We start from the raw sequence: 12,019 nt of genomic DNA, 5'->3' as shown, positions 1-12,019 counted from the left end.
TGCGCTGAAAAATGATTCTACGTGCGCCCAAAACACATGTCTACACTACTGGAGATAATACTGTCAAAACCAGGACAATTGCTACCAAATCTTGTTTCTTTTTTTCTTTCAGAAATATTTTTGAGAAAAGTATCCTCAGAAATATCCAGTATCTTTGACAGTTATAATAACTATTGCCAAGTGGTATAGCACTTCATTCATTGGGCTACTGTTCCTTTAACACCATATTAAGTGCTATTAGTGTCTCTTGTGATTGTGCCTCTGTGAAACCTTCACCAGCTGTGGTCAACTGCCATTTTTCTAAAGTTACAAAATCAATGATTAGAACGGAACTTATCTTTTGAGCCCGCGTCCTCGCTGTCTTGACGCTCAGGGCTATCAAAGAGCAAAAGTAACAGACTGCTGTCCCCTGGAATCGCCCAACACTGCGGGTTTCAAATGGCTTTCCTCAGGGACTCGGGTTAAAGCTGTCGTCAATTTTGAAACCAAATGTTGGTCACTTCAGAGGTACACTGCTGTAGCTTATGTAGGCACCAGTAGTTTTCCGATAAAAAACGGAAGTAGATTTTTTTGTGACGTCACTGGAAAAAAAAACTTTATGTAAAAGTACAAATCCATGGCAAAAATAAAAACTGCATTTCTAAACACTACTGCAGGCCATTTTTCAGCGCAACTTTGTAAAAGGGCCCCTTAGAGGTTTTTTCTCTCCCTCTGCTTTTCCTCCCTTTAGCTGTTCTGTATCAAATCCCTCTGGGGCCCTTTTACTAAGCTGCATCGGGTGGTAACACACCTAACACAGCAAAAATAGCCTAATGCAAAGCACATTGAAGCGTCCCATGTTAGTTTTGCCAACTGCATGTGCTAAGTGCTCACTGTGTGTGTATATGTGTGTGTGTGTGTGTGTATATATATATATATATATATATATATTTTTTTTTTTTCATTTCAGTTGAAATTATTTAATTCCCACTGCATCTCCTTGTGACTCTGGGCAAGTCACTTAACCGTCCATTGCCCCAGGTACAGAATAAGTACTTGCTCATAATATGTAAACTACTTTGATTGTATCCACAGAAAGGTGATATATCAAATCCCATCCCCTTTCCCTTCCCTAAAGGACTGATGTTGGATCTGGGAGTTGGGAGGGAGATTCTCTATTTCTCTTCCTTCCCTCTCTCTCTCATCTTTGCCCGGGTTCATTAGCTCTTTCTTCCTGAGGTCCATTATCATTCTCTTTCTTTCTTCTCCCCCCCCTCCCCCCTCCCCCATGAGCAGTACCAAGCTCTTCTTGTGACTGCTGGAGCTCACTGCCTTTGTCATAGCTTCTATGAGTGACCTCTCTAGTTCTAATCACAGGTCTGCAGCTCACTTCTCTGCCTCCACCCAGGGTTCAGCACCTTCCGCCCCTCTCAATCCCTCCACCCATGATGGTCTACCTTAAAGGTGGTCTTCTCTTGGTCTCCAGCAGCATTGCACATTAGCTGCCTGCTCCCAAGCTTTCCCTCAGGCCCATCCCACCTCCTTTGACATCACATCCTGTTTCTGCCTGGGTAGGACAGGTCTTATGAAAAGCTTTGGAGCAGGCCATAGGCAGCATATGTGCAATGCTGATGCTGCTGGGAACCAACAGAAGACCACCTTTAAGGTAGACCAGCACGCAGGAGGAATAAAGAAGCCAGGGAAAAGAAAAATCATAAATCAGGTCTTCCCATCCATGGGTAAGCCCATCTTTTTTGCTCTCGAAAGGTGAATGTATATACGCATGAGAAATTTATAATGCAGCTCCTGTAATTGCACACTCTCTTCCAATCGAGACAATTGTGTATAATCTAATGGACGTGTTTTCTCTGTAGCTTTCTCATATTTATGAGGAAAAGAATTCACTCATCATTCAACTGCGGGGCAGCAGCCAGAACCTCCGGGAGAGCAATCAGCGCTACAGTGAAGTTTTGGCCCATTGCGCTGCTCTTGAAAGACAACTGCAGGAACAGCCTCAGAACAAGGATATGGTGAGAGAAATCTAGACAGAGAAAACCAAATAGTAAATACTAGTCATCTTACACCTAATCAAAAATACAGGGAGCATAAACCCTAGCCAGTGCCCTCCCTCCGTTGCTTGTGTAGCAGTGGGAATAAATCTGGACAATGGGTATAGAATACAGAAAATATACTGTAACATGAGAGGAGAATTTTCACCATCCTACTACAGGAATAAAATCCTCATTTTGTTGGATAAGTTTCTAAGGGCCTTCAAACTTTGCGCATTTTAGCACATAATAACACTATATTATTAGTAAATAGATCCCATTGCCAAAAATGGGACCTGCACTAAGTAATGCACATTAGTGCATGTTAGTGTATATTAACATTAGGGCTGTGGATTGAGTTAACTAATGCGATTAACTAGTTAATTATTTTGCATAATTAAGCAATTTTAATAACAGTCTTGGTCCAGTATCACTATACTTGCCTGGGTTGCAGGCAGCATCTATAATGCAGGCAGGCTTTCTCTGCTGGCCCTGAGAGCCTTCTTGCAGCCATGAAAACAGGAAGCCACATCAGAGAAGGAAGGACATGACTGCAGAAGGGCTTTCAAAGCCAACAGAGGAAGCCTGTTTGCATTGCAGGTTTTGCCCGCAACCCAGGCGAGGTCAGCGATTCTCGACCAGTTAACTCAAGATTAAAAATTTTAATTGTGAGATGATTCATTATTAAAACTTTGAATTGTCCGGCAGCCCTAATTAATGTTTAGTGCATTTTAGTATATCAAGTCCCTAGATTTTAAGCCTTCTGGAAATACCTGCTATACTTGACTGTAACTTACCTTGAATTACCAATGAAAAAAAAATGTGAGCTTAATCTAAATAATAATAGAATTTATATCACAATAGTAGAGATTGATGCTAGAAGAATTTCCCAGCCAAGGGTAGCTACCTACTGGAACAAGTTTCCTATTAAAATAGTGGAATTGTTTTCATTGAAAACTTTTAGATTAGTCGCTGTTCAATAATGTGGTTATACTGGACTGTGAGCAGAGGCAGGGATATGAACAGGGAGGACTTTTTTTTTTTTCAAAAGATTTACATAACAATTTACATATGTAAATTGGCTGTCTGAAAATTGCCCTCTTCTTTTCACAACACAAATACTTATAGGTACATTTAGAAGAAACATTCCCAGGAATGGATATGGGTTAAGGGAGGGAAATAACACATTTAGGTCAGATAAGCAACCTTTTCAGATAAAGTTATAAGTTTCAAAAAGGTTTAACAAAAATTAAATAAAGATATACAATTATAGGTATGTGGATCACTGAGGAATTATGGTAACAGAATCGATGCACGAAGGAAAAGTCAGTGTTACCTTATGAAGATCCGACGTACATTTTTTTTTTAGTCATATTGAAGTGAAAGTATATATGGTGTATGCAGGGACAGATCCCCACATGGACCCGCTGAGCCCAGGTGCTCAAATGCCTTGGGATCTCTTCTCACTATCAAAGTGGGCTGTATGTAGTAGCCTATCTGTACAGTCCGGTAGTTGTGTTTTTCATGAATGTAAGAAATCAGTTTATAAACTCTGCTGAAACCCTGACATTTACCATTTATCAATGCTTATGTCAGTACCCTATAACACTAATCCTATATAATAAAATGCACCTCCAACATTCTGAAGCTGACTTGCATGGCTGAGGCATTCCTGCTCTCTGTATCCATCTCCTGAATTGACATCACGTACTTCCGGGTTCGTCACAAGCAGAAGTGACCAACCACACGAGGTTTCTCGGCTTCAGAATGTTGGAGGTGCATTCTATTAAATAGGATTGGTCAGTTCCTTGAAGCACAGCCAGAGTTCAGCGTCCTGCACAGTAACGCTCAGACACCAGAGAGGGGGAGGTATCTCTGTCACACACACACTCTCTCTCACACACACTCTCTCTCTCTCACAGTCAGTGCCATTCTCTCTCTCACACACACTGTCTCTCACACGCTCTACATCTCACACTGTATCACATTCACTCTCTGTGTCACACAGTCACTCACACACTCTCTTGGTCTCATACACTCAGTCTCACAGAGAGTCTGTCTCACACACACTCTCTGTCTCGCAAACACTGTATCTGTGTGAAACACACACTCTCTCACATATGCACTTGCACACACTCTCATTCTCACACACACACACACTCTCTCTCACAGACACACTCGCACCCAGACTCACTCTCTCTCTCACACACACACACACTCGCACATTCACTCTCTGTCTCACACACAGTCACTCTCACATACACTCTCTCAAACATAGAGGAAAACCTTGCTAGCGCCCGTTTCATTTGTGTCAGAAACGGGCCTTTTTTACTAGTAGTAAATAATTAAGCAATATATTTGCTTTTCTTCCATTTACCAATATCTACGTAGACTACCTTTTGCGTGGCCAGTATTCTCAGTGGAGGAGGGTAGTTAGTGGGGTCCCGCAGGGGTCTGTGCTGGGTCCGTTGCTTTTTAATGTATTTATAAATGACCTAGAGATGGGAATAACTAGTGAGGTAATTAAATTCGCCGATGACACAAAATTATTCAGGGTCGTCAAGTCGCAGGAGGAATGTGAACGATTACAGGAGGACCTTGCGAGACTGGGAGAATGGGCGTGCAAGTGGCAGATGAAGTTCAATGTTGACAAGTGCAAAGTGATGCATGTGGGTAAGAGGAACCCGAATTATAGCTACGTCTTGCAAGGTTCCACGTTAGGAGTTACGGATCAAGAAAGGGATCTGGGTGTCGTCGTCGATGATACGCTGAAACCTTCTGCTCAGTGTGCTGCTGCGGCTAGGAAAGCGAATAGAATGTTGGGTGTTATTAGGAAGGGTATGGAGTCCAGGTGTGCGGATGTTATAATGCCGTTGTATCGCTCCATGGTGCGACCGCACCTGGAGTATTGTGTTCAGTACTGGTCTCCGTATCTCAAAAAAGATATAGTAGAATTGGAAAAGGTACAGCGAAGGGCGACGAAAATGATAGTGGGGATGGGACGACTTTCCTATGAAGAGAGGCTGAGAAGGCTAGGGCTTTTCAGCTTGGAGAAGAGACGGCTGAGGGGAGATATGATAGAAGTGTATAAAATAATGAGTGGAATGGATCGGGTGGATGTGAAGCGACTGTTCACGCTATCCAAAAATACTAGGACTAGAGGGCATGAGTTGAAGCTACAGTGTGGTAAATTTAAAACGAATCGGAGAAAATTTTTCTTCACCCAACGTGTAATTAGACTCTGGAATTCGTTGCTGGAGAACGTGGTACGGGCGGTTAGCTTGACGGAGTTTAAAAAGGGGTTAGATAGATTCCTAAAGGACAAGTCCATAGACCGCTATTAAATGGACTTGGAAAAATTCCGCATTTTTAGGTATAACTTGTCTGGAATGTTTTTACGTTTAGGGAGCGTGCCAGGTACCCTTGACCTGGATTGGCCACTGTCGGTGACAGGATGCTGGGCTAGATGGACCTTTGGTCTTTCCCAGTATGGCACTACTTATGTACTTATGTACTCTGTGCAGCATGGTGGTTAAGTTTTCATAGAGAAAAGCAAGATGTCAACACCTGTGAAGATACTGTACTGTAGGCCCCTATGTCTACGTGAGCACTAATCCTAGTGTTAATCTGTTAGACAGCAATTACTAATTACATGTACAACAGCCAGTGAGCTATATCCTTGATGTTAAATGCATTTGTTTAACTTTAAATCATGTTGGTTAGAGTGGGGGTGGTGGGGTTAGGGAAGGGATATGACTCGCTGTTTAAATGGGTCACGTACTGAAGAACCACAATATGTCTTGTTGGTTGATCAGTGAGATATGTGGGGGGGGGGGGGGACTTCCAGTGTTGAATGTTTTATTTTTGTTGTTGTTGCTTCATAAAATAATAATTTAATAAATAAATCACAACTTGATGTTATATGCATAAGTGTGTAAAATTAAAATACTTGCACAGTTGCGTGTATATTATGTTCCTTGTGTGATGGATAGTAAAACTATGTATTTGGGAGTTGAGGCTGGGAAAGGGGAAGGGGGGACCCTATATGCTAGTCGGCCCAGGGGCCTGCAAACTTGTGATCCGTCTCTGGGTATATGGTATCTTAATTCTTTCACTTTGAAGAAAATACTTTTCTGCCATTCGTTATGGACTATTCCTTGAATCATCCAGTTCCCTTGATTCTGCATTGCCTTGACCAATTAGTACATTTTATGTTAAAGAAACCCTTTTTTTTTTTTAAGGTAACTATTATGACAGATTCTGCTCCAGGAGCACCTCAGGAGAAAAATGAATCACAAGCTGAGACCTGCCCCATGGACCTGAAGGAACTTCAGCTAAGGTAGGGTCTGCTCCTAATACAGAGTGTGGTGGCTCCCTGCAAAGATGACCTGCTTTCTCTGTTCTTGACTTTGAAATTGTTTGGATTGCTGTTCCAGAGACCCTGCTAAAATCCTAATGTGAATGTTATTCCGGTCATTCCATTTATTCTGAGCAGTTCAATCCCTTTTCTTGAATATTCTCCGTCAATGCCATCGGTAAACCTTTTCTTGTAACTGGCAGAGATCAAAAACACCTTCTCAAAAATACTCCCAAGACAATAATGCGGAATTATATGTAAAGTAACTTTTATAAAAATGTAAAAGAAAAGTATTATAATACAAATAGCAATAAAAATAACAACATATAACGACCGTACAAATAATTCCCCACAATTAACTGGAATTAACAATCAACTCAAAAATGAAAATCCTATTCAGTAATAGACTGAATTCCTGCATCCAGCAAAAAAAAGTGGCTAAGCTGAAAAAGCCCTTCCAAATATCCATGAGTTTAGGATCCACCCAAGCTTAACCCGGATAAGAAGAATCTGCATAAGAAAAAGCCTGCCTCCATATCACTAAATGAAGACACCAGTTCAGAAATCAGGTCGCATAAGGGAAGATAGGGTTGCAAAATATGCAAATAGTTTGGGTCAGGAACATATAAGACCAGACTGAAGAGAGTGGCTTAAATGTTCAGCAGTAGGTTACTGGCCACCAGTGGAAAGCTTTAAATATAGGAATAATGTGATTCATCACAAGACCAGCTACCAACATCTGTGCAGCTGAATTATGCAGTAGCTAAAATGTACAAAATATTGTAGTAACCCACGTGGGAAGTCATAAAGCACGAGTAATAGACGCAAACAGAGTTTGATTTTAAATGTTTGCAGAGTTCTTAAAATTCAGCTTTTTAAAAATGCTGCTCTAAATAACTAAAACTAACCAGATTTATGACACTGTATGCAAGATACTTATGAAAGGGAATAATTTTACCATGTGAATTTTGCATCAGTTCTCAGTGGAAACATGAACATACTTTGTTTGCAAGCTGCCTAAGGAAAGTTGCTGCCGCTGTTGCATGGGACCTCCTTAGTCTCGTCTGTTCCACAGAGCTGTGTTTTACCCTTTTTGTCATGCTTTTAAAAGGTGGGGATTTCTTTTTCACTTTTTCTGTCTGTAAGTCCTATCACTGTTACTTGGTTCTTTGTATTTTTTAGCTCCCTGGTAGTTCTTCAGTTAGGTTTTTTTCATAGAATTTCAAGTTTTTATTTTAATTTTTCTTTTTTTCTTTTTTTTTACATTAGCTTAATACAGGTTGTTTATAGGCTTCGAGCTCACAGCCAGGGAATGTTTATCACCATTGACTCATTTGATTTCACTGCAGCTATTTTTCCAGATGGTATATCCCAAAACAAGACCTCTGTGACTTCAAGAAGTGTTCCTACTTCAACAGGACCATATGCATTATGGATAGCCATTCTAGTGCCTACAGTGCCTGGAACCTGACCACGAGCTCTCATTGTATCTGAAGATGTCAAAGACATGGATTTGTGGCAAAGAAAAAAAGCTGCAAGAAAAGTTTTTCAGTAATACTGGTACATTGGCATCAGTCTCCGTGAGGCTAAGAGCTGCATCAGACACTGGGGATTCACAAACATCAAGAGTGCCTCAATCACCCTCAACATCAACCATCAGTGTAGCACATTGGGAACAGTCATCTGATTCCTATCCAAAGAAGAAAGATTTGATCTCATCTGCCAAGGAAGCACAATGCAGGACATTGAGTGGAGGCTAAGGTGTCTCAGCATTTCTCCACATCGAAGCGTGATACCAAGAGCACTGAGGCACTGATGTCACCAGTGTCCTTGAAGGACCACTCATCCTCCATGTCTTTGGAGAGGGCATGACAGCCTTCACAGACCAGAGATCCCCAATTCCAATACATCTTAAGTGATTCAGGAGGACATTTGTCAGTCCTAAGGTGATGCCCACTTCTTTGTTAATGGCAAGCTTCAAGGAGTAGTTCATGCATAAATTTGAGGAGTAGATGGAGCACTTCTTCACTTGATGCAATGGTGCGGCTTCGATATTGTCAATGTTGAGGGTGAAGGAGATACTGGAGACCCATGCTCTGCCTGAAAGGGATGCATCAACACTAAGGCCCGGAGGGGACTCGGAGTCGAGGTCGCCCGTGTTGGTTGGTGTCCATTTCCAGGGCTTTTGGAGAGAAAACTTCACCGATGCACTGGGAATCCTTGTTGATCTAGCAGTCAGTGATGCAAAACAAGCGGAGACTGACTTCATCAACTGATTTCTCTATGAGTCAAAGTCAGTCAGAGTGCTCATGGGATTGATGAAGAGCCAGAGAGCTTCTCAAGGAGAGATCCTTCGTATTTCTTCCCATCACATGAGTGGCACAGATCACCACCAGAGGAGCTCTCTCTCATTGACTGAGAGGTGGAAGAGTAGCTCAGGGCAGGAACACTGGTTATCCTTCAGTTCCTTGACACTCACTCTCCCCCCCCCCCCCCCCCCCCAAAAGGAAGCTGTGACTGTGCCTTGAAGAGTGTATCGGGGTTGTCGGTGAACTCAGCAGGTGACATAATAGAAATTAAGACAGAGAAGTCGAAGAACTGTGATAGACAAGAGTAAAGTAATAGGTTTTTAGTCTCTCTGAATTTTCTGAATGAATTGTTAGTGCAAATACCAATTGGTAAACTATTCCATAAAGTGGAGACCACAACACTAAAATGGGAAGAGGAGTGTCTTGTGATACACATTGCCTAAGCAGATGCAGGCAATCAGAGCTCCTGCAGAAGCATCGATTACTACTACTACTACTAATCATTTCTATAGCGCTACTAGATGTACGCAGCACTATATACATTATATGAAGGTACTTTCTCTGTCCCTAGATAGCTCACAATCTAAGTTTTTGTACCTGGGGCAACGGAGGGTTAAGTGACTTGCCCAAGGTCACAAAGAGCTGCAGTGCGAGTTGAACCCAGGTCACCAGGATCATAGCCTGCTGCACTAACCATTAGACTACTCCGCCCTTATTTGGAAAATATGTGCTCTTTCTACCCTGATCCAGATGGCCCTTCAGTCCCGATGCAATCGGAGCCCTTGGGCGTTCAATTGTGAAATATATTGACCACAAAGCTGGAGATAATGACCACCAAAGTCGAAAATGGTGCCTGTGAAAAATTGCGACCAAGTTGGAAGCAAGATGGTGGAAGGGCCTACAGGGATCACTTTACCAGCGGGAGAGTAGGCATAAGAAATTTCACACAATGTTACTTTGACCCCCGAAGACAAGTTAAATGTACTACAGTTGGCAGTAGAGGAAATAAAAGAATAGTTTGACTCTTGTAACGAGTGGCTGCTAGATGTGGAACAAAGGTTGTCCATTCAAGAGGACGATGGTCACTGCATGGCACAACTGGAAGCACTACACAAGGAAGCTGAGGCATTGCAGGAGTGATTTGAAGAGCAAGAAAGCAGGAATCAGAGAAACAATTTAAGATTGGTAGATCTGCCAGAAAGTGTACTTGACCCGGACCTTTCCACATTTTTCAATACTTGGCTACCAGAGCAACTTGGACTACGACAGTCAGGCTTGGCGTTCTGTTGTGAGCAGACAAGTAGGTGTGGCCCTAAGGGAGATGTGGACTGCAGACACAAAACGGCTATCACCTGCTATGTCAGCTGGCTCAGTAAGGAGCGGATATTAAAAGCTGTATCAGGCTCTTTGGAATACAAAGGTAATAAGATCTTATTATTTAATGATTACTCTATCCAAGTTGCAGCCCAAAGAAAAGACCTAGAACCTTACTGCACAGAGCTACATCATAGAGCGAAGCTTCAAGTTTGGCTTGCGGGAAAGTTAGTAACACTGGTGAATAATGATGATGCCAGGACCTTAATGGATGGCTTGAACAAACCATCAAGAAGCGCAGCATACCCAACTGCACAGGCATTGCAATACTTGGTCATGGCTGAACTGAGTTGATTTCTGCATAGTACCAGCCTCTGACTTTTTCATGCTTTTTCTTTTAAACCTCTAATTGGTGGCAGGACTAGCAGCAAAATAACACACAAGCCATTTAACCCAGTTATATACTGGGATACAGCAATGGTAGTTATAGATATCAGGGTGGGGAGTTTCTGCTTAGTATAACAGCCAATAGACAGCTTGGGCTATTTGTAATAATGGAACTGTACAACCAGCAAGGACTGTGTTATGGAATTGTGCTCATGTTTTACCCCCCCCCCCCCCCCCCCCCCCCGGGACCTTTCGCAGCACTCAGGATTATATCTTACTGTGAAGAGGATGGAAAAGATACCTATAATGTTATTTATTTCATTTATATCCCAATAGATCAGGTTCAATGTGGCTATCAACTTATTGTAAATAATAACAGTACAAGAAGTGATGCAGGATAGTATACGTTAAGTAGTATTAACATAAATGAGGATTGAGTATTACAATATGTAATATAGGCGTAAAAATGTAACAATTTATAGTCATACATGTATAATAACAATTAGAATGGAACTGAGAAATTGGAATAATAATATGGCTTTGCCATGCATGATTGTTGACTTTGTTTAATGTTTCATCAATGGTTCGTGTTCTAAATCAACCGGGCACTGCAAACAGGAGTGGGTTCGATTGTGGAAATTTGATGGCATTACAAGGAAATTTTCCTGCTGGAGATCACTGATGATATAGACAGCTTTGCTGTATAAGTCTAGGCTGCGGTACACCTTAAGAAGCCAGCTAAAGCTGATAATTAAGCAAGTTGAGGATGGTGAATTGTGACTGATAAACCATTGCTCTGCTAACCCGTACCTGTACCTGGCCTTACTGGGGAAAGAGGCAGAAGAGCTACAAACTGAAAAAGATGTCGCTGGTGGGTTCATGGGTTGTCTGTTAGTAGTAGATTTGGAGGGAGTTGATTGGAAGAATATGGACGGGGAGGGAGGGGCGTGTATGGGCCAGGATGACTGGGAAGGAATGAGTGTGTTTGAGCGGAGAAAGGCTTTGGAACGTGGTGTGCAGTTTCTGTTATCCATGAGGCAGAACTACAGTCCGAACCGGAACGGTCCTCTCTGTGAAATATCAGAGGGTCTAGCTGGAGGTGACCCTCATTCGTACAAAAAGAACAGGTGGAATGTTGTTGCCTGTCTGTAGGAAACCCATTTAACAGCTTCGCAGCATGAAAGGCTGAAGAGAGGAGTGGAGTTATTCCACCTTTAGTGGCAGACAAAAAGATGCAGCTGTTCTATTGGCTAAACAGTTTCCTTTCCAATTACATAAACAGATCCAATGTGAGCTATAAGGATTTAAACTCATTTATTTTGCAACATTTATGCACCTAATGTGTCTAGCATAAATTCTTTTCTGATTTGCTAGCATTACTGGTAGTATATCTATTAGATTGTAAGCTCTTTGAGCAGTGACTGTCTTTCTTCTATGTTTGTGCAGCGCTGCGTACGCCTTGTAGCGCTATAGAAATGCTAAATAGTAGTAGTAGTATATCCAGAATATAAATTAATTTTAGGAGATTTCAGTCTTAAAGCTGATCTTTCCCACCCAAACGGGGAAAAAAAGACGATGGCCATAAGGGTGTCAATTTTTTGGTACAACAGCTGGAACTGCCAGAC

The 12,019-nt window shown here is 42.0% G+C and overlaps 1 protein-coding gene across 2 annotated transcripts in view; it reads left to right on the top strand.

The window, feature by feature from the left end:
- The window catches only part of GOLGB1 (golgin B1), an 81,987-nt gene that overhangs the window by 58,885 nt on the left and 11,083 nt on the right, over window positions 1–12,019 (top strand). For both annotated transcript variants that reach the window (XM_030217063.1, XM_030217061.1), the window contains exons 16-17: window positions 1,854–2,009; window positions 6,269–6,366. In XM_030217063.1, the coding sequence (XP_030072923.1) occupies window positions 1,854–2,009; window positions 6,269–6,366 (254 nt within the window). The remainder of the gene's footprint in view (window positions 1–1,853; window positions 2,010–6,268; window positions 6,367–12,019) is intronic.

The sequence above is a fragment of the Microcaecilia unicolor genome, chromosome 10 (genome assembly GCF_901765095.1).
Source record: "Microcaecilia unicolor chromosome 10, aMicUni1.1, whole genome shotgun sequence".
NCBI classification, from domain to species: Eukaryota; Metazoa; Chordata; class Amphibia; order Gymnophiona; family Siphonopidae; genus Microcaecilia; species Microcaecilia unicolor.
This window is presented reverse-complemented; position numbering and strand designations above follow the sequence as displayed.